The sequence below is a fragment of the Oryza sativa genome, chromosome 1 (genome assembly GCF_034140825.1).
Source record: "Oryza sativa Japonica Group chromosome 1, ASM3414082v1".
In the NCBI taxonomy this organism is placed as follows: domain Eukaryota; kingdom Viridiplantae; phylum Streptophyta; class Magnoliopsida; order Poales; family Poaceae; genus Oryza; species Oryza sativa.
In genome coordinates this window covers 9,863,638-9,886,963 of record NC_089035.1, presented here as the reverse complement: position 1 = coordinate 9,886,963, position 23,326 = coordinate 9,863,638, and the positions used below count along the sequence as shown (strand labels likewise).

Here is a 23,326-nt window from a genome sequence, read left to right as displayed (position 1 = left end):
AGCTTGGGAAGCGTGCGCGTGAAAAACGAGGTGGTGGGGGCGTTTGTCCGTGGGAACGAGCGCACCCTATATCAAAATCTTGAGAAGTTGGCAAGTTGCGCAAACAGCATATACTAGGACTGTTCGCTGCGCTGCATCCATGTAACTTGTTCAAGTGTGGGTGTCTTCAAGGAATTTGGCTAACTGTGGCACACTTGTAGTTAGCATCGCTGCTACAATCAGCAGCGTTGAACAACCTTATTACCTTATTACAGTAGGTATACAATAGCAAGCTATAAGTCAGCTATAAATATATTTTAAGGAGATAAGAGCAAGTACAATAGTGCTATTAGGAAGGCTCTAAAACTTATCAATCATCCTAAAACGAGATTAAGGAAAGAAAATCACATATTGAGAAAGAAGCCGGTGCTTGCACAGCGCCTCACGCTGTATCGGCTAGGAGATACAATAAAAAAAATTCGTTTGTGGGTCCTACCGCTTGTTAATTCGTTTGAACCAATGTAGCTTATAACTAACTTGTAGTTAGTTTATTATATAAATTGCTCTTTAAGTTAGCTCTACCTGAGACATGACAAAATTTTAGAGCCTACTGCTAGCTACACTATTGACCTTGCTCTAAGAGCAAGTTAATAGTATAGCCAACTACTAGCTCCATATCACATACAATCAATTTAATAGCCAATTCATACAATAGTTACATACTACACTATTAATATCTGGTTCCACCTGTCATACACACACTGCGTCTTGGAGTCCGTGCTACAGCTGGCTACAAATCTGTAGCCCGTTGCTCTCCTCTCTCATGTTTTATCTCCTTAAATTATGTTTATAGCTGGCTTATAGCCTGCTATTGTACCTGCTCTAAAGGAGGAGAGAGGAGAGCTGCGGGCTACAGATTTGTAGCCAGCTACAGCACAGACTCTAAGACGCAATGTGTGTATGATAAATGGGACCAGATATTAAAAGTGTAGTATATGTTTATAGATAACTATTGTATAAATTGACTATAATTGACTATAGATGATCCGGAGCTAGTAGTTGGCTATACTATTAAACTTGCTCTTACATGGAAACCTAATTACATGTGATATTCGTAAACCTATGATTTAAATCCTAGGTTGTGTTCTTTCTCCCACCTTTCCCAACTCACCTCTATTATTTTCCACGCACACGCTTCCCAAACTACTCCACGATGCATATTTTGTAAAAAAAAAATCTATAGTAAAGTTGCTTTAAAAATCATATTAATCTATTTTTAACTTATTTTAGCTAATACTTAATAAATCATACACTAACTATTACTCCGTTTTACGTGTTGGGAGCGAGAGGGTCCCCAATTAATCCTTACTCCCGAACTCAACACTAATAGATGAAGTTATGCACCCATGCCACATAGGATTTAAGTAACACGAACCGGTAAAACCCTTTCTAGAATTCCTTTAAACTCACAATGTGATACACCCTGTGAGCAATAAAACTAACCAAACTGCCTGGTTTGTAGTTTAGTGAAAAGGACTAAGATGTGATGTCGAAAATGAGAGAAACAAGAGGCGCACAAGCTTCCTATGTGCTAATGTTCACAGGCTGCGCTTTCTATGTGCACGAACAACGAATCTCTTTTGTTTTTCCTCGCAAAAATAATTGAAAAAACGGAGCAAGATTTTGGCAGATATGTCCAACGGGTTTCTTCAAGGTTCAAGTACTGGCTAGGACGGAGCCACGTGTCTGGCCAGGAATATAACATGTCGTGGCAAGAGAAAATGGGGAGAAAACCTATATATCTAGTGGATGACATATCACAGGCATAGTCTAAAATGAAATATGTGCATGCATGATGGACCACATTTTTGTAACTTGTAAAATATCACTGGAGTCAGCCAAAAAATCTCTTCGGACTTGGCAAACGAGGTGCTATAATCCATTGGCAAAATTGGTTATGAGAAGATCAAAAGTTCAGTTTTATAACATCATACAAAGTTACAGGTTAGCTTTGTCGGAAAAAAAACTTAATATATATAGCGATTGTTTATGTTTTTGCTGCAAATCATTTCCATCACCTTAATGGCCCTGTTCGGTGCAGCTTGCTGCTGCAGCCGTTGCAACTACACCAACATAGTTATTGTAGCGGCTGCACAGCCATGCAAAAAAGTTGCAGTGAATAGGGCCAATATTAAGGATGGATTCGGTCAAGATAGGTCAAAAACAGGAAAAATATGTTAGCCGCCACGACGAAAACACAAAATAAAAAACTATAGGTAGAATTTTAGGTGCTAACAAATTTAATCCATATCTTTCAGGTAAATATACCATGTACACTTAAGTTTCACATGCACACTCCGTACACACGAACTAACAAATATCATCGAAAAATCTAAAAAAAATTTGTGCATATAGTTTCAATAGTTTTATACCTACATATAAAATCTTAACCTCAAATTTATTATATTTTAGCTATAAAAATATTACTATTTTATACTACAAGTCTGTTAGAATTTTATCTTTTTTGTTGTTCTCCGTGTACGATGAATTTAAAAATGGGACTTTACTTGTAGAAGCAATACTATTGAAAGCACATGGATAATTTTTTTGATAATCACTAGCTCATATGTACCGTGTGTACATGTGAGAACTTGTGTAATACGTTCCCATCTTTTAGAGCTATAAATCGAAAATCATAGACTTGGCTTGCTTGATTCAGTCATATTTTGCTTATTTACCAACAATTACTTAACATGTAGGTGCTCAAAATCTTTGCACACCTTAGTAAGTCTACGTGAATTTTACCATACTTTTTGAGCCATTGACGTGTGGAATCTAATTTATTGAAAGAAAATCTTACCATAACCGCGACGGCAACAAAACAACCTTAATGTTAACAAATCAACCATTTTCCCCGCGATGTTCACGCATTGGTATTCTTCCGTGCAAACAAAGGAACAATCTCAGGTATTCAAGATAACCATCAGAAATGTGTACCCAATTTACACCTACAATTTTTCTGATTTCTCCAACTTGCTTTAGAGCCAAAACGCCCAAAAAGAATAATTTAAATTTGCAACAACTAGAGGCATCTGGGGACGTCATAATCGTTCTGAATTTACATGGTGGCTCACCGCCGTCGGAGTACTCTCACAGTCCTCGTTGTGCCACCGGCCGGCCATGAATGGGTCCGGCGCTGCCGGTGCCGCTCCCCGATCCTTGATATGCACGCTGACATCGTTCTTCTCCATCTCGTCGTAGTCCAGCCCCCGCAAGATCGCCGGGATGATGCCGCCGTTGCGGCCCATCTCCAGGTCCACCTTCTCCTTCACGCCGCCGGTGAGATCGGCCCCGTTCCTCGGCGGAAGCTGCCCGCTGACGTCGTCCGGCTCCTCCAGCGGCGGCGGCGCCACCCATGACCGGAAGTTGTTCATCGACGGCGGGATCCCAGCGCAGAACACCTCTGCTATGTTCGATATAGCACCCCTGTTATACGGGTTCTCCTTCTTGTCGTACCTATATCTGAAGTTCTCGTACGTTGTCTGCAGTAGAGAAGCATCACATCAGTGATCACAAATATTTTTTTCAGAACAAATTTTGTATCGATTTCAAGTAAATCAATCCTAGATCAGGATTTACTTGAAATCAAAATGTGCAATTTATGTTCATTAAAATCTCGATCCTAGATCGGAATCGGAAGTTTCTTTTAAAAAATATATTAAAAATGGTAAATAATCATAGTTCTAGGTAAGGTTACAATCATAAAATCGTAAATAATCATAGATTCAGGCCTTCGATCGTAAAGTCATAAATGGTACGATAGAATCGAGAATTTGACAACCTGGTCACTAAGTAGTGATGAGCATGATAATTTTGTCGCGAAATTGGACATCTTTGTGACAATTCTTGCGTGCATTTTCTTCAGGAAAGAACTCAACAAACAATTTAACAACATGGCTTGATGCGGCCTACCTGGTTTGTGCTCATGAGGTAGAGGTGGAACACGGTGAGGCCGCCGACAAACCACACCGAGACGAAGGTGTACACGATCAGCACGACGGACAACGGCTCACCGGCCATGGATTTCAGCAGCGAGCCGTCGTTGCCGTCCTTATGCGCCACGATGTTCAGCCAGGACACCACGAAGACGTAGACGCAGAGGAGGGTCGACGTCGAGATGAACAGGAAGAAGAACCGGTAATTCCGCTGCACAAAATGCGAAAACAATCCTCCGTCTCATCAAATATATCATCATTGGTATTTTATCGAGTGGATTATCTACTTGGTTGTAGGGATTAATCAAATATTTAGAAAAATAAATTTAACAAATAGTTTAAAACAACGCAGTAGAAGAAGTTTTTTTAAGAAAACTTATTTTTTTCACGAACATGAAAAAAGATTACACATCAATATATCAAAAGAAAAAAGAGTTTAGTTACACAACACAAAACGGCTATATTGCCATTATTGGAGAATAAAGAAAGAAAAAACCGAAAAAGGAGAAGACTGATACTAAGGAAAAAGGCTACTTAAAAAGGAAAAAAAATAGCAAGGAAGGGCAGAGGCAGAGGAGCCCACTGTACTTTCAGCAAACCCCCAAACTTATTTTTTAATGCTTGAAGTAAATAATTCGTTTAAGTAATCCGGTGAAATAGCTGGAAACTTGTTTTTCGAAGCATGAAGTAAATAATTTGTTTCAGTAATTCAATATATCAGCTTAATAATGTACAGTACTACATCAGTAACAGTATGGTGCTCACCAGACCGATGCACTGGCCGACCCAGGGGCAGTGGTGGTCGAACTTGCGGACGCAGTTGTTGCAGATGGAGCAGTGGGAGGCACGTGGCGGCCTGTACAGCAGGCACGTGTCGCAGTACTTCACCTTCACGACGCACCCGTTCACGACCACGTCCTTGCTGCGCGGCAGCCGGAGGTGAGGGCTCGCCGCCGTCACCCACTCCGCCGACGGCGTCGTCACGTCTCCGGCGACCCCCTCCTCGTCGCCGCCGCCGCACGACTCCGGTGGCCGCGCGTTCCTCGGCACGATCCCCGGGTCCCTGCTCGATGTCATCAGCAGGAATGCCAAATCCTGAACTCGAAATTGATCCATGAAAGGGGAAGAAAAAAACATGAGCTGTTGTGTTACAATTATTCAGACAAAAAAAAAGCATGAGCAGTTGTGACAGATTATTCAGACAAGAAAAAACACGAGCAGTTGTGACAGATTATTCAGACAAATAAACAGCTGTAGTTAGTGGTGATGATTGCTGAATTTCAGAATTTGTGACTTACTGCTAGGCCAAGAACGATGGTGGCAATGAGGACAGGGAGGCCAAGAACTTGTTTCTCTGAACTGATCGAGTTCATCTTTGTGATGCATTGGCAGCATAGGCCTACCAGAGGAGCCACTATGAGCACGGTGGACAGGAACAGAGAACCCGCATCCGGACCGAAAATCAGGCGTCCGCCGCAGAGAAATTTCTGAAAAAGAAAAAAATGGAGAAAGCAAAGCTGTCTGTCATCTCAAAGTGTAAACAAAAAAAATATTGATCTGAATTTCACAAGGATTATCACAACAAAAATTGCAGGTTGCAAGAAGATTTTCAAAGAGAAGTAATGGAAGGAAGAGAGAGGCGAGATGATCGTATCGTGTCGTACGTTGCTTCCCTGCCAGACTTGGTACAACCTCCTCTGGTTTGGCTCCCCCATGAACAATCTATCTTTCTCTCCCTTGAATCCTGATCAACACCAGCAGTCGATCGCCGCCGCCGCCGCAGCGCGCGTAGCTTCGTCCCGTCCTCCGGCCGCCGGCGCCGTCACAACGCGGCCATGACCGACGAAGAGGCAGGTCAGCTTCCTATCTCTTTCTCATCGCCTTCCTGCCATGGCCATGGCTTCTCCAGCTCTCTCGTGCTCTGTTTTTTCTTTTTTTTTTCTTTCCGCGGGAAAGTGTTGGAAACGAGACGAAGCTAGGCTTAACGACCGGGCTGGCTACCTGCCGGCTACACACCCAACGTGCCCGCCTGCACTGGCGCTGCGACAGGGTGGATCCATTTGGCCGGCGCGGGTAGATTGTGGCCCACCTGTCGGTCGGTGCACTAGCCCGCCTTCACGTTCAAATATTCTCTCCCACCTAGCCAATCACTCATCAGAGCTTATTATTTCGCCAAAAAAAAATCTGATTAGAGAAAATTAACGAGTTTATTAATTTTGTTTCACAGAGAAAAACTGCAATCTCCTTTCTGTTTTCAGGAAATGTGATATCGTTTACTATGATAATACTATCTTTTTTTCTTTGCTCTGATCCAAATCAGACAATTTTAGAGAGGGCTCGGAAAAATTAAATTCGTCAAATATTGCAAATGTTGGGAGAGCAGGTCATGGTCTGCACGTACGTGACTTAGTCTACAAAAATAATCGAAACAAAATTGAAGCAGAGCCCACGGTAGTACGTGCCAACAACTAACGTTTAATCTTTTCCATTTTTTGGAGATCATGATCTTGATTTTGATATTGGATTGATGCTTTGGGCAGTACTATCTTTGCCCAATTAATCCTACAATTTGCGGGACTTGCAGGACCAGATCTAATTTAAATATTTAAACCCTTCACAAAATTAGTAGTCGCTCATATGTAAATGTTTGGTTTCCATGCTTTTAGCCCATGTGATTTGAGCTTAATTTGGACACGGGTGGTGGGCAATTAGGCTGAAGACAAACGGCCCTAGTTTTGATCGAAGAGATCAACTGCAACTAATTAATCCTCTGTGGGCAAAACTTTTTGGGATAAATTCAATCAGTAGCCTCCACTTGTAATCTTGTATAGCTCCTGTTGATTACCCAATCACCTGGCAAGTGGCAACAACTGGATGATTCTGTCGACATGATTCGATATAATGGGTTTCAAGTTTGTTGATTTTTATCTGGTAGGTTTAGAGGGTTGTGCACTTGTGCTCTAAGATTGGTGGAGGTTATTATATTAGCCTTAGGTTGTCCAAACTTATGATAGCAGCTACTAGCAATTGTGAATGGTTAATTAAAAATCTGTAAATACACTCAAAATCTGAATTATTCCTTGCTTTTCCAAAAAAAGGAAGGACACTCAACACCATACTTCGAGATCCAAGACTGACCCTAAAACCATACACTCACAAAAGGCAAGAAAAAAAATGGAATTCAGCAATCAAAAATAAAATGAAAATGAAAAAAAAAAGAGAGAGATAGAGAGAGAGAGAGAGAGAGAGAGAGAGACACCAATCAGATGACATTAACCGCGAACGGCGTCCGGACGGAGTGCGCGCCGTCGGACCAGGTGACGGCGCCGTGCACGTACCCCTTGCTCGCCCCGGCGCCGGCGCCGGCGCCGCCGCTGGCGATCTCGAAGCTCACCTGGTACGCCGCCGTCGTCCACCTGCTCGAGAACACCAGCCGCTCCGGCGACACCTTCACGGCGAGGCCGGGGGGCGCCTCGACGGCCGCGGCGTACGTCGCGTTCGGTGGCCCCACGTTCATGGCGACGCGCGACACGGTGGCCGTCCTCCCGGCGAGGAGCCGCGGCACGGAGATGGACGGGTAGTTGACGCCCGACGCGATGAGGTCCGGCGACGGCGCGCCGCGCGGGCACGCGAAGGCGGCGCCCGCGGCGCCAGCGCCGGCGAGCTTGCGGACGAGCTGCTCCTTGTAGCCGTAGTAGCAGAGGAAGTTGAGGTAGTCGCGCGTGGTGGTGTCGAACACCAGCCCGGGGCTGAGCGCCCGCAGCGGGCTGATCTCCCCGGCGCCCATGTCGTGCCCCGTCGCCGCCGCGCCCGTGCTGCTCGCCACCGCCTGCCCGAGGTTGTTCCTCGTCGTCGCTGCCAAAATCAAAACCGATCGATCGATCAATCAATCGGACACGCCTCTGCTCTCGTCGCGTTCTTGATTCGATCGGCTACGTACCAGTGGTCATGAGAGCTGATCTGATCATGGACGGCGACCAGCCTGGGTGCGCCGACTTGACGAAGGCGGCGGCGCCGGCGACGTGCGGGCAGGCCATCGACGTGCCGGACTTGATGGCGAACGGCGACGGGTTCTTGCCGGCGGGCACGTCCTCCTTGTCGGCGGTGGGTATCGTCGCGGCGAGGATGCTCACCCCCGGCGCCATCAGATCAGGCTAACCAAAAACCAACACGCAGTCAAAATGGAAGTTACCGCCATTTATCCTTCTAGAATTTTACCAGGTGATCATTCATCCTAATTCAAAAAGTACTATCGACGAACTCAACTTCCTTAAAAATACCGTCGTACAAGTGTCTTTATCCAAACATACTATCATCGTTAGGTTTTCGTTAGCAAACTCCGTTTAAATGCTACTATAAGAAAGCCATTTTACCTCTTACGCATTGTTGTACGCTGACGGAAAGAGCGAGAATTTCAATCAGCTTTCAACGAATTGTAGGGGGTAAAATGTTTTTTTTTTACCCCAACGATACCTTGAGGATGGCTTCGGTGAGGCCGCCGGGGCCGCGCGCCGAGAAGCTGGCCACCACCGGCGCCGGCTTGTCGTCCTTGGCGTCCTCGGTTGGGAGGATCACAGCCGTCGGATTCCTGCACCGGGGGCAACATCAGCCGTCGGATCACGTAACAAAACATGGTTAGTTGATGACGGCGACTCACTTGGTGGAGTTGATGTACTCGAGGATCTGCGCGCCGGCGTCGGTGGCGACCTGGGAGAAGGGGAAGCCGCCGGCGACGAAGGGGACGGCCTTCTCGGCGTCGTCGATGAGCACCAACCCGCTAGCGCCGGCGCCCTCGGCGACCAGCTTCTTCACCCGCCGCGACACCATCGGGTCCGTGCCCACGCACACCACGATCTTCCCCGCCGCCTTCTGCGCGTCCAGCGACCCGGGGTAGCAGTTGCTGCACAGTGCATGGTGTGATGAGCGACGCAGCTCAACTGCTCGGCGATTTGCCTCCATGGGAAAGAAGGTTGCTAGTATAGTCTACTACTACTAACCTTGCCTCCGACACCGGCGTGTACCGGCCGGCCACCTGTGGCCCGAACACCAGCGGGTACTGGCCTCCGGTGATGCTCTGGTTGGAGAAGTTGATGGCAATTCCCTGCCATTGACGAGGAGAAGGGATTGAGGTCTCATTCATGGCCAAGAAGTGAGGCATGGCGATGGTATGATTACCTTGACGAGGGTGCCGTTGCCGAGGACGATGGTGGAGTGGAAGGAGCGGTCGATGCTGGAGGCGGCGACGGTGAGGATCCAGGGGGCGGAGTTGACGACGGTGTAGGGGTTGGGGCCGTCGTTGCCGCCGGAGCAGACGACGAGGACGCCCCTCTGGTGGGCGTGGAAGGCGCCGAGCGCGATGGGGTCGGCGAGGAAGTCGGACTGGAAGGCGGAGCTCATGCCGATGGAGATGGACACCACGTCCACGCCGTCGCCCACAGCGTCGTCGATGGCCTTGAGCACGGCCGAGCTCGCGCACCCGCCCAGCGAGCACGCCTTGTACACGGCCACGCGGCTCGCCGGCGCGCCGCCCTTCGCCGCGCCGCGGGCCAGGCCGTAGTACCCCGCGCCGGGCACCACCGCGCCCGCCGCCGTCGACGCCGTGTGCGTGCCGTGCCCCACGGCGTCCCGCGGCGAGCCGCCTGTCGCCGTCACCGCCCCCGCCGCCGACGACGACGACGCCGAGCCGGGCTGGCTGCCGTAGTACCGCGCGCCGATGAGCTTCTTGTTGCAGCTGCTCTTCTTGAAGTCAGGGCCTTCCATGCACACGCCGCGCCACCGCGCCGGCACCGGCCCCATCCCGGCGTCGCTGAAGCTCGCCGACTCCGGCCACACACCTGTCGCCGTCCACAGTAACAGTAGTGACATCACACCACAACGTCAGAGCTCTGGACACACACGACGCAGGCCAATGTCACGTGCCACGTGTCGCTCACCGGTGTCGACGATGCCGATGATGACGTCGCCGGAGGCGCGGCGGCCGAGGCGGTCGGAGCGGAGGCCGGACTGCACGTCGAGGAAGTCCCACGACCGCGTCGTGTGCAGCTCCAGCGCGCGATCCCTGAACACGGACACAACCCTCTCGTGCCCTGCAAAACAACAACAAAAAAAGATTCACCACCGTGGCGGCGGCGCGATCACGGCGATCGCCGGGAAAGGAATCGATCAAGAACAATGGATCGGATGGTGGTTGGCGGTGGCCGGACCGGACAGCGCGGCGGCCTCCGCCTCGGTGAGCTCGGCGGCGAAGCCCTGGAACGCGTGGTGGTAGCTCTGCGTCAGCGCCGCCGCCGCCCTCCCCTGATCGTCGCCGGCCGGCGCGACGGACGTCAGCATCTCCATGTGCATCGCCCGCGCCGCCTCCTCCTCCACGCCGGCGCCGGCGCCGGCGCCGCCGCCGCCGCCGCCCATGTAGACGACATACGACTGCAACAAATTCCATCCAACATTGATTGGTCACAATAACCACTATGATAAATTGATAACTCATGCAAATTATGCAATTAACAATCTGCTCCAACTCTTGCAGGTGCAATCTAATGGTGATCAACTGATCATGGTCAAAATCTACCTCTCTGGTCTGGTCTGGCTCGGCTGAGAGAGGTACCAGGAGGCGGTAAACGAGGACGAGGATGACGAAATGTGCGCGGTTCACCATGGATGGAACTTCTCAAAGATCACTGAGCTTCAGTGAAGCAGGTTGCAGTAAGGACACACACACCACACTAGCTAGCTTCCCTTCCTACTAATATATATATATGGCTAAATATTTTGCTCGTGCAAAATTCCTCTGAAGTGCAAGTTCTAAGTAGGAGATGATATGATATGAAACTCTTCAGAATGGGGCCCAATTTGTAGCTGGAATTCTGCCTTGCTTTTCTGATGGCTGCAGAATCAGATTCATCTGAACTCTGACTGGCCTCTTTATGTACCCTTCTATCTCTTTTGATGATTCTTTAGTAGCTCCTCTCTTTCCATGGGAGCATGGCAGATAGAAACTTCTCATGGTGATCCGCTAGTCGCCGTTGTTGTCGTCGTCGCCGTCACCTGACCAGCCACATGGCTGGTTGAGATCAAAATTAATTCTGCCCAAATGATTGTTTTCTGACGAGATTGCTTGGCTGCGAGGAATGGAATATGTGCGGTCTGACACTGTCTCTACTTGGTGGAGATGAAGCCTTGCTTTGCTTTGCTTGCCTTTGCCTTTTTTTTTTCCTCTTGCACTTAAATTAGGCTTATCATTTCATTGATCTCATTCTGAAGCTTTAGTTAGTGAGCAATTAGCAGTCTGCATTTGGTGTCCTACAATTGCATTGTTTCTTGGTTAATGATCTGAATATCTCCAGGTGGTTGCTGATCTGAAAGGCAACTAGATGTTAGTACTGAATAAATTACTACAAGGAAAGTGATGGATGATCACAAAGTTAGTTAAGAGTGTGTGCTGTGTTGTTACCTGTTTTAACCACACAAAATTCTTGTCAATAGATTGGGAATCAGAGCTAATCATGTCGGTGCGTTATGACAATTGTTGACAAAGCTGAGGCAGGCTGTTTTTGGTCACCTGGCTGTCTTCTTTTGAGTGAAGAATTCCATGGAGCACATATATCAGCTTGCCTTTAGTTAGTGTCAGTCGTTTTCTGGTAGTTGAGCTCTCATCTCAACTCTCAGGCATCACCAGAACACATTTTTTTGCAACAGATTTGCTTCTTTCTTCTTCTGATCAGTGCCCCTTTTCTCTCTATCTTTCTTTCGTTCTTTCATATTGAATGCGATTGTAATATCCAAATAACCCAATAGTGGGATCGATCATCGACAACCGATGATTGCTTTTTAATGGGGCTGAAGATCCAAGGTGATGATCAGATCATACTGATCGTGATCAAAGATGCTAGGAGTAAAGTGAGAAAGTAAACAAGAGATGTGAGTTATACTGACCATCAGTACCGGCACATGAGAAAAAAGTGTCTTCACAGCACACACCGACTGCTTTTGCTCCTTCAGAAGGCAGCGTGCCAACGGAGTGTTCTTGCTTGATATCTATATTTGCTACCGATCAGGCCATGATCCCGGTGATCTTGCAAAGAAGAAAGCCCGAATTGTTTGTCGGTGCAAACGGTTGCAGTTCATTCATCCAGACAGAAAATCTGGCTCTCTTCCATCCAAAATTCAGACCAGCTGTTACCTGAACAAATTTGAACCATGAGTCATTCAAGTCCATTTTGTACTACCATCTTCTTTATAGTTCTTTCAGCAGAAAACATCAAAATATTTATAACAAAAACTAAAAATGGTTAGTTACTCTTACACACACACCAAAAAAAAAACTAATAACTGAAAAGGAGTTTTGTGAGGTTATGTGGTGATTGTTCCTTCCTTGGGCATCGAAGCATCAAGGGCCCTAAAGAGAGAAGCGTGGGGGCAGTAGAACACATGCAGGCAACAACACCATGTAGCCAAGCAAGGCAAGCAAACAAAGATTCTTTCCAGCAACTTAGGAAACTAGGAATCCATCTTATGAGACTGTCAGACTGATGCTGAAAAAGGTCAAAAACATAGTCAGCTACGGCCATGTTCAGTTCCTACGATAGAGAGATTACAAATTTTGTTTCCACAAAAAACATCGTGGTTAACATTTCAAGAACTTGTGACGGTACACCATCAAGTCACAAAGATGGCTCAAGAAGGCTAAATTTCAGATAAATTTTACAACCACATCAACAGGAAGGGCATCAGAAAAAAAATCGAAAATGGCACTCTTCAGATTGTTCACATCGTGCCTGACAAAGTGGCAAACAACAAACAAACCCGAATTTGCTCCAGTTATTTCCTTGTCCAGGTTGATCCTTTGTGCTTTAATCAACATCAGGTCAGACGAAAGAGTTGTGAGAGGCCCTAACAAAACACATCATGGAAGTGTATATACAGGCAAATACCTCACAAATATAGAGTGCAGCACAGCAAGGCTTCTTGAAATTTGCTATGATTTTGAGTTTTTGACAAACACAGAAGGCATCAAGGTGCATATGATATTTCCACTATGGGAACACACATTAGATTTAGTGGTACTTCTGTAGGACAGCTAAAGCCTAAAGGAGAAAAAGGAGGGACATGTTAGAAGAAAATTTGTTCAGTACTGGGCTTTGTGTGTTTTTAACGGTGACCGGTTTATCCATTATCTAAAAAATACAAGATGAAATTTCATCGGGAAAGAAATAATCACATTTTGCAAACATTGTGTTTCATATTTTGAACAGCAAAATTCGCTGGGCATCAGCTTAGGAAATACAGAGACGGATGAACAGAACATAGAGGTGTACAGAAGAACAGCGACCGACATCACTGCTGGTTAGACGTTCTTGAGCTTCTTCATCTTGGATGGTGGCCATCTACCTTTCTTCCTCAGCCGCCTCTTCTGGACAAGCCTCCTGCGCCGCTGCCTCAGCTTCTTGGCCAGCTTCATCTTCGCCCTCTGCTCCATGATCATCTTCTGCTTAGTTTCGAGCGGCATTGTCTCAATCGAAACCGTGGGTTTTGGCTCCTCTGGTTGATCTGTGCCAGCTTCTTCTGCGCCAGCCTCTGCCGAGGCATGGACAGAAACTAGCCTCTTCTTGGTGAAAGAAGCATTCAGAGGGCTCTGCGAGGAGAGATTCTTGCACTGGAGCCTTGGGGCTGTAGCATCAGAAAGGACAAATGGCAAGCCTCAATGTGCATCATTTTAGATATAGAATTCAGAGTACATGCATGCTACTTTCAAAATTTTGATAGAATCTCCGTCATATAAGAAACTTGAAAGCTAATAAGTCTAGCTCATGTGTGCCACTTCATGGATAGTATATAGTACAATAACTAGTAACAATCCTAGTGTTCTCAATTACATATTATGATGAATCTTAGCAGAGCACAGATATGTAAAATCTACTCATCTATTAACAATCAGGCCCCAAATGTAGGGTGTACTACGAATGTCACCCTTTGCCAGTGACCGGTGCTTACATAGCATCTGATATTATCATTTAAGCACGAAAGAACCAAAGCTTCGAGAATCTGCAGAGTTCACTGAGATGAATTATACCTAGCTTTGTACAGAGATGATAAATGCACGGAATCTCCCACGAATTACTGCATCTGCACACGACGTGTTTGAAGAAATTCCCTAACGAGCCAACCGCATCCCAGAGAATCAGAAACGCCACGAATCACCAACGTCAAATATCTAGACCAATCCTCCCACCGAATTACAAATCACACCTCACAACAATGGATAGCCTCGTACCCACTCAGCATAATCCAATCCAAGAACCAACACCCCACAACCCGAGTAACTTATGCGCAAAAGTCCCGGTACGGAGAAGGCGTTCACGGAGGTTACCGGGGATGGTGGAGGCGACATTGGCGGAGGCGGGGAGAGCTCTGGCGCGAGGCGGGGAGGCGGAGGAGGAGGCGAGGAAGGAGACGGTCGGGGAGAGGAGCAGCGCCATGGCCACGGGCAGTGTGGGATTCGGCTTCTTGGCCCGTCGTCAGCCTATCCACCCATCAGCCCGGAGGGAGGAGATAAGCCTGTGCTGCTGTGAGCGCTCCGCCGTCCGATGGAGAATCAACGGCCAGATTTAATCTCCGTCAAGTAAGGCTGCTTGGCAGTTGGCCCACATGTCATAGGTGGAGAGAAATTTTGATTTTGATTTTCTTTTTCTCCTCTCGCCGCCTCCGCCGCCGCCGCGGGTGGCGGCGACAATCCGCATCGGCGGCGTCCCCTCCGCCCGGCCGCGCTCGCCGTCGCGTCCTACGCCGCCGCCGGCCGCCACATCCTGCGTTCGACGTGGATAGCAAGAGGTGGGGGAGCTCGCCGACGACAAGAACCTCCCGTTCGACGGCCAAGCGGGTGCCCATCGGTGATGAGAAGAGCAGCTAGCGACAACCTCTTCGTCTCCCACTCCAAGCCGAAGCACGCGCCGGCGCCGCCGTGTACCGCATCAAGAATGTCTCCTCCTCGTCGTCGCCGTCGCCGTCGCCGTCGCCGGCGTAGAGCAGTTTCAGCATCGAGGACGAGGAGGTGTCTGTACAGGAGCTGCTGCCAATGGTTGATCCGGGTCGTCAGCTCTCGTGCGCCATTGGGGATGGAAGCTTCTGCTCCTTCAGCTCGCGGACACCCATCAAGATTATGGAGCGTGCAGAGATCCTCCAGCCGAGCGTAGCTTCGACATGGACATCAATGCTGCCGGAGAGGAGGATGAGGATGATGCACGAGCCATCGTTGTATCAGTGTCAGAGAAGATTTACAGAATCTACGACAAGTCTCGCAGGCTGGCTCGCAGGGTTCAAATTTCCGGTTCGACCAAAGTTTTTTTTATTCTTTTGTGTGAATTTAGTAATATTTATTCAAATTTGACCAAATTTTGTTCGAAAATTCAAATAATTCTGGACCAAATTTCGGTATATCAGCACCCCAATACAAATACTGAAAACGAAAAATTGAACCATGGGCTCGCCAAGCGCCACTGATTGCTACATTGTTTATCTAAGAAAGCTTTGAGTGGGGTCGGAGACGCCTTGCGACAACATTGGCAAACTCCTCTTTGTGGGAACGACGACGACAGTTGGAGATGGTACAAAAGCGAAATTCTGGGACTTTGCTTGGTTGCAAGGGAGAAGGCTTAAGGAAGTTGGCCCCTCTGGTCTAAGCGACTTTCTGGAAGAAAAACAGAACTCTACAGTAGGCCACCAAATCTGGCCAATGGCTACTCGACATCAACCTATCGGCGATTGCAACTAGGATGACCAAACTAATCAGTCAGCTCGTCACTGTCTGGAATGCAGTCCAAGAAGTGCATCTCGTAGAGGGCGAGGAAGACACGACCACTTGGAAGCTAACCAACCATGGTGAGTATATGGTGGCATCAGCCTACAAAGCGCAACTCCTAGGCACAACAAAGTCAGAATTTGATACCCTCATTTGGAAGCCATGGGCCCCATGAAAGAGCAAGATTTTGCATGGTTGGTGATCTATAATAGAGTTTGGACATCGAATAGATTGGTAACACGTGTTGGTAAAACATCTACATATGCCCCCTATGTCGTTGGACACAGGAGACGACCCTCCACCACTTGACAGAACGTAGATATACAAAGAGAATTTGGAGAACCATGTTAGGGTGGACGTCCTGCGACAAGCTAATACTCGTCTTGTGGGAACCAACCACGACGATGCAGAAATGGTGGAAGGCAATCGCTAACACAAGGGGAGTGCCAAGGCAGGCGAGCACCTTGGTGTTGCTAGTCTCCTGGGAGATATAGCAATAAAGGAACCAAAGGATATTTCAACACAAAGAACTATCTGCACCGGATATTTCAACACAAAGAACTATTTGCACCAAGCCTAGTCAGCAAGATTAAGGAGGAGGCCACAACATGGGCCGAGAAGGGGCTAGGAATTAAGCTTGTTGTGTGGCTGCCTTAGCCATAGCAGACCTTAAGGGCCAAACATGTACTTTTACACATTTTTCTTGTTGTATAGTTTTTTTTTTCTGCTCAATTCAATCAAATTTAGGGATGAAAACGAAGCGGATACGAACAGATAATGCTCATACCATATTCGTTTTCATATTTTTTACCGGACACGAAAACGAATACGGATAGCTCGAATACAGAAACAAATACGGATTATCTCGAATACAAATAAGAATCGAATATGATCAGACACGAATACAGAAACAATTTTTTCTCGGAACACGAAAACCAACTCAACTTCTAATAGAAACAAATATCAACATATATAATTAGCTCATTTTATATAAAATGAAGTATAATTTATAAATATTTTTTAAGAAATAAATAATATTAATAGTATGGACTAGTGTTAAGAGATAAACTACAATTAAAATCTATTTGAAGGTTATAGAGTTAGAAAGAAATGCGGTATGTCTCATGGCTTCTGTGGATATCCGAATAGTACTGTTCACCGGATATCCGAATTATTATCAGTATCCGACTGAAACCCTGATACCATAGCGTTATTCGTATCCGTATCCGAACTATCCGATCCGAAAGGTATCCGTATCCGTTTTTGTCCATAGCGGACGGAAATTATCCGCTCCGTTTTCATCCCTAATCAAATTGTCGCTCTTCAATTCATTAAAAAAAAGGAACTACAATATGCAATTTATGAATATATAAATTGATTGTTTGTTGCCTTATTTGGTACTAACATTATACGCCTCTATGCAATTGCTTCTCATTCTTCAAGTACCAATCAAATAGTTATAGAAAAATCAACAAAAAAAATTGATGACGTTTATATAATATATAGACTAACTTGAAAAATTTCAAGTACAAATTCATGCAGTGAGTCAAAATAATTAAATTCAATTATGGATAGTACTAACACGGCTCATAGCCAAATTTCTTTATGTTTCTTTCTTCTTGTTTTTTTTTTGCAAGATGTGTATATTTGAATTTAGTGTTTCATGTTGGTGAAGTGACATAGGCCATTGTTGCAATCCATGCATATTAATGTTCTTTTTTAAAAAATATATTCCAACATGAATGAGTTTATTTGGTTTCTCTTTGATTGGATTTATATTTAGCATTAATGTAGATACACCTATTATGTAAATTCTTTTAACTATATGATTAATGTTTAAGTAGTGAAAAGTTGAGTCGCTAAATTGAGCTCCTGATTTCTTTTACCTCGAAAGGATATCTTCTTGTTTCTTATGTGCCACTCAAATAGTTCATAGATTGAGGACTGCGCTACGCGCAGGTGGCAGGAGCCTGTGGCTTGCTCCTTGCCGGCCAGCGTTCGACTCCCAGACTCGATGCTCGTCCCTCATTTTTGGGACTCACTTCGGTTGGTCCCAAGTAGATAATAGGGTACACACATGCGTGCGTGTTCAGTGGGTCTGTGCGGGAAACACACATGTGAGGATTTGTGCGGGAAACGCACATGTGAGGATTTAGGTCCTCAAAGTCTACATTTGCGTGTGTTGAACGCGCACGTGTGTGTGTGTGCATGTAGTGTTGCGTTGTGTGAGTGTGGAGTGAGTTCGTGTGTGCATCCTCGTTGTACTCTCTCAAAAAAAAATAGTTCATAGATTCGTAGACGCGCTTAGGGCTGTAAGTGGGTCAGCCGCGAATCCACTTATAGTTCAAAATAAGCGGGTTCGCGGTTTATTTTAGCCTATAAGTGGGTTTCGCGGGTTAGCCACTTACACCCCTAGACGCGCTCTCCACTCGTCTTGTTACCCGACCGCCTCGCAATGCTAGCTTAATGATTTTGCCCCGCTTTGGCAAGATATTATGACCACATGTTCTTCTTTGTTATTCGTGAGTGAGTTGCTGCAATCTATTGTGATATGTTTTTTCCTTTTAGCTAGGAAAGCAACGCTTTCCCATTTCTATATATCAGAAATGACAACTGTAGCAGATCCTGACAAAAAAACAAACTACTACTGAAAGGCTACTTCCTTTACACCGAGCTTCACACGGGGGTAGGAAGTCCTTCAAGGACATACTACAACACGATAGTCAAATCATAATAATACACTCGACAGATACAATTCTCAAAATAGAAGTAGGGTATTACTTTTCATCGAGAAGGTTTGAATCTGTCTAAACTCTAAAATCTTGTTCCCATCAATCCATCTACTCTACGTGCTCATGTGTTGCTCCTTTATTATTGCTGATATAAAACATCGACATCTACAATCTCCAACTTGTCCTTGATACTAGAGCTATCGTCACAGTATATCCAATAGGTGACAGCTCTACGTTGAGAATGGCCGGCCGTGCAGCCGCGCCGGAGCATCTCGATCCATGTCTGTCTTGCGATGATGCCACTGTGATTTGCGTTGCCGGTGTAGTCACGCTCATGCAGCTGTGTGTTGCTCCCCACCGTCATCTGCCTCACTCCACCGTAGAAGCCTCTAAGCACACACCACTGGCTATTAGTGCAGATACAATAGTAGACTATAAACCAGCTATTAACACATTTTTAAGAAGATAAAATAGGAGAGAGAAAAGCAGTGGGCTATGGATTTATAGCCAGCTATAGCACCGATTATAAGATGCATGTGTGTATGACAGGTGGGACCAACTATGAATTATATAGTATACGTTCATAGATAACTATTGTATGAACCGGCTATTAAATTGACTATAGATGATTTAGAGCTGATAGTTGGCTATACTATTAAACTTGCTCTTAGTGCCAGCCGCCACACCAACTCAATCGTCTCGTTCGTCGGAAGTCGATTTGTCTATTCCCTTATAGTTAACGACATTAAGTGTACTACTGAAAGATGAATTCTCTCGATATTGCGGTTGGACAGGTGTAATACGAGGGACAAAGTCCTTCCTATAAGCCTAGGACGGAAGACGTCCTAGTACAAAATTTTCGTTCGTTCCAACTGTTGGAAATCGCCTAATGGTTATGACCTATTGTCGGAAACTGTCGGAGCAAGTTAGTGATGCCCCACTAGTTGGGCCCATGGTTTTGAGAAGATAAATAGTTGGGGAATGCCTGTTTAAGAGAATAATATCCTTGTCTCTATAACATTGTTAGGCATAAACATGCAACTATTTCAGAAATTTTCCAAATCAGTCCTCTAAGCTTTTCTTGGCGCAGGGACCTTACTGGCTCTAAGTTAGTGGCGTGGAATCACCTTCTCTCACGCATCGCTAATATTATATTATCTCACGACCAAGATGAGTTTAAATGGAATCTAACCACTGATGACAGATTCTCGGTTAAATCTCTTTATCTTGCGTTGGTGCAGACCGATGTTCCCAATATAAACAAAAGAATCTGGAAGATTAAAGCCCCCCCTAAAGATTAAGATCTTCTTATGATACTTACGTTGTGGAGTAGTCTTAACAAAAGATAATCTTATTAAAAGAAATTGGAGAGGAAACAAGTCTTGTTATTTCTGCCACAAAGATGAAACTATTAATCATTTGTTCTTTGATTGTCGTTTTGCCCGCGCAGTTTGGTCTTTAATCCAGTTTGCTTCGAATATTAGTTTACCTAATAATACAACTCATATGTTTGGGCATTGGATAAGAAGACAACCACACAATTTGAGATCTTTGGTCTTATTAGGGGCAACTACCACTATTTGGTCTATTTGGTTTTGCAGAAATGATGTGGTTTTTGAAAGGAAAAACATATCTTCTCCTTTGCAGGTTATCTTTTTGATTACACATTGGCTCCGGTCATGGGCTATCTTTCAGAAGGTCAATTTGTGGGGTACTATCATTGCGGCTTGTTAACAATTGGAGCTAGTGGCCATGGAGTTTTCTACCCCGGCGGATGGGTGGTGTTCTAGGCTACGGTTAGAGGGCGCCTGAAGTTCTTTTTGTCCCTGCTATTGGGATGATGAGTTTATCTTTTGTTTCTTTCTTGTTGGCTGTGTGCATTCTTTGGGTGCAGAAGCCGGAGGTGCTCTCAGAATAATTGTATCACTTGATAGAGTTTTACTGAGATTAATAAAACTTCCATTATCTAAAAAAAGGTTGGGCCCATGGTGTTTCGAACTTGGTTCCGGTCTATGTGGAGGTTAGTGTACAATTTTACTCATCTATATATCCTACTCCCTCCATCCCATAATATAAGACAGTCAAACTCGACACGATTTCTAAAACTAATCTTTTTTCTTATAATTTCTCATATTCTATAAGGTTTGTAGCAATACCATATGAAAAATAAAATTCAATGTCAATCCAATGATATTATTTTCAACAAATAAAATTCAATGCATATTATACTAATTGTTGGTCAAGTGTTGCAAGAGCTGGATCTAAAAAAACGTGCACATCTTATACTCCCTCCATCCCGATTTTGAGTTTTTGCTTGCACTGTTTGACCACTCGTCTTATTCAAAAAAATTTGAAATTATTATTTATTTTTTTTGACTTACTTTATTATCCAAAGTACTTTAGGCATAACTTTTTGTTTTTATATTTGCACAAATTTTTTGAATAAGACGAGTGGTCAAACAGTGTAAGTAAAAACTCAAAATCCCTTATATTATGGGACGAAGAGAGTATTATTGGATGGATGGAGTATATAGTTGCTATATAGTTACAACCAATAACTTCATAAGTATTGAGCCACATCATTTAGAAAGAAGAGCCATTACATCATTTCCATTCTTAATCACAACCATTCATTTTGTAGCTACTATTCCACATTAATTAGTTAGTATATAAATTAGCATTGAGTGATTCACTTAGTGTAAAATGTTATTGCCATAAAGAAGTTACACCATCACCATCTTTGACACCATTGGATAACACCTTTATAGTTCATATCAGCATATATATAATCTTTCTCATATCTATATTTTGAAATTTTGCAGTTGTATTGCACACGCCAATATCTCGTTGCACCATCTGCATTTCATTTCAATGTTGCGCCATCTAAATGCATTGACGAATCATTTCTCAGTCTCCAACATCGTCTATCACTTTTTGTTTGCTGAAGTGTGTTCCTTTGTTGTGCTTTCATCGTTGGATGCATCAGATTCCTTTCTTTTACGTGTTGCCACTTGCCAGCTGAACGTGCAAATCAGAAGGTGATGGCTTGTCGCAGGGCCTAGCTTCTTGTTTATGGTTGTGCTCGTATAAGTATGTTACCAACCATGTGTTGGGATCATCGTTGTTAGGCTCAACAATCTTCCTTGCCACGCACCCCGTGGACTGCTTCTGGTTGCATCTGTACCATGATCTGAAATGTTGCCGTAAAATCCAGCTTAACTATTGAGTCTTATAACGTGACCATAGAATTCTTTGCTAGATGACATGCTTATAAGATACAACTCTTTGTTTATCTAATAATTATTTTATTATAAATTAATTTAATAATTTTATTTGATGAAAACACTATCATTAGATTAACATTTGGGTTTACTTTTATATGATGATTTGTTGCTATAAACATTATAGAATATAAGAAATTTAAAGTCAAAGATTAGTTTTAGAGGGATTGTGCCAAGTTTGACCACGTCTTATTCAGTGGGCTGGAGGGAGTATAACATCAACCTTATCAAAATTTTGTAACACATTTTGGAGATACCAAATTTTGGTAATATTGTAGGTGTTTAGTTTGACGCCATTCCATAATTTGGTACTACCTCTGTTTCATATTAAGTTGTTTTGACTTTTTTCTAAATAAAATTTCTTCAGGTTTGAGCAAGTTTTTTTTTAAAAAATATAGTAATATTTTTAACACAAAACAAAGAAACTATAAAAAAAATATGTTCAATGCTAGATGTAATGAAACTAATTTGATGCTATAAATGTTTCTATTTTTGTTTATAAACTTGGTTAAACTTTCAATAAGTTTGACTTTAAAAAATCAAAACGACTTATAATATGAAACGAAGGGAGTAGTGTTTTTTTAAGAGTAAACTTATGAAAATACTAAAGTTTGGTATGATTGTATTGGTGAGATCATGTTTAGTTTGTATCATACCAGATTTTGGTGAGTTGAAAATGGCAATAAAGTGAACAAGTATCTGATCACAAAAGCATGTTTGTTAGGATGTGGGCAGTTAACCCAAGTTAACTTTTATCATAATCCTGTTCAGAACATAGAATAAGAAAATGATGTACCATAGCTTTATTTTACGCAAAATAATTAAGTTGTTAAGTTATGTCTTGCTAAATTTTGAAAGTCCAAAAAAAACTCTCCTTTCTGACTGGGCAGTACATATACATTTAGAGATATATGCATGTTCTCACCTTTTGTACTTGGAGCCAAGTAAATCCTTTTCACTATACTTTCTCCAATTCCAGCCATCATCTGTCGTAGTCTTCTTAAGGAGATATTTTACTGTGTATTTGTCCCTGTATATTAGGAAAATTAAAACAAAGAACAATAAGAATCCATATGCATCTTTTATAGGCACAATTACAAATAACAATAAGAATCCATATGCATCTTTTATGCCCCAAACATGGATGGTACTTGTAGATTCGCCCCAGGGTTGATTGCAATTGTAAAAATGATGTGTCATGTATATCTTTCTACTCCCTCCATCCCAAAATATAAGAATCTAGTACTGAATGTGACGTTTCCTAGTATAACGTATCCAAACAGACTCTCTGTCTAGATACATTATACTAGAAAATGTCCTATTTAGTTCTAGATTCTTATATTTTGGAACAGATATATAGTATTTTGCACCAAGACCAAGGGACACTTTTACGGTACCCTTCTATTGCCTCTGGCAGTAGGATAGTAGGAAGTAAATGTGACCATTGATTGATTAAGGTAGTAAGGGGGTGTTTGGGAGAAAGGGGCTAAACTTTAGCCCCTCTCTCAAAAACATAAGTCTCTCCCAAGGGACTTATGTTTAGCC

General features: G+C 44.3%; 3 protein-coding genes across 3 annotated transcripts; all 3 read right to left on the bottom strand.

Moving 5' to 3' along the window:
* Positions 1–2,923: 2,923 nt before the first annotated feature.
* Positions 2,924–6,697, bottom strand: LOC4326900 (probable protein S-acyltransferase 4). The gene is made up of 5 exons (XM_015766418.3): positions 5,639–6,697; positions 5,273–5,461; positions 4,740–5,069; positions 3,952–4,185; positions 2,924–3,521 (listed from the first exon to the last, which is right to left on the bottom strand). Exons 1-5 carry the CDS (start codon positions 5,687–5,689, stop codon positions 3,081–3,083), a joined length of 1,245 nt encoding a protein of 414 aa, XP_015621904.1. The 5' UTR covers positions 5,690–6,697; the 3' UTR covers positions 2,924–3,080.
* A 333-nt stretch (positions 6,698–7,030) lies between these two features.
* On the bottom strand, positions 7,031–10,877 carry LOC107276296 (CO(2)-response secreted protease). Its single transcript, XM_026024714.2, has 9 exons — positions 10,543–10,877; positions 10,178–10,397; positions 9,908–10,060; positions 9,150–9,808; positions 8,972–9,075; positions 8,632–8,874; positions 8,448–8,562; positions 7,915–8,128; positions 7,031–7,829 (listed from the first exon to the last, which is right to left on the bottom strand). The coding sequence occupies exons 1-9, from the start codon at positions 10,627–10,629 to the stop codon at positions 7,237–7,239; spliced, it is 2,388 nt and encodes a 795-aa protein (XP_025880499.1). The 5' UTR covers positions 10,630–10,877; the 3' UTR covers positions 7,031–7,236.
* Positions 10,878–13,167: 2,290 nt separating this feature from the next.
* Positions 13,168–14,495, bottom strand: LOC4324275 (large ribosomal subunit protein cL37). The gene is made up of 2 exons (XM_015766419.3): positions 14,341–14,495; positions 13,168–13,640 (listed from the first exon to the last, which is right to left on the bottom strand). Exons 1-2 carry the CDS (start codon positions 14,447–14,449, stop codon positions 13,318–13,320), a joined length of 432 nt encoding a protein of 143 aa, XP_015621905.1. The 5' UTR covers positions 14,450–14,495; the 3' UTR covers positions 13,168–13,317.
* Between the last annotated feature and the right edge of the window lie 8,831 nt (positions 14,496–23,326).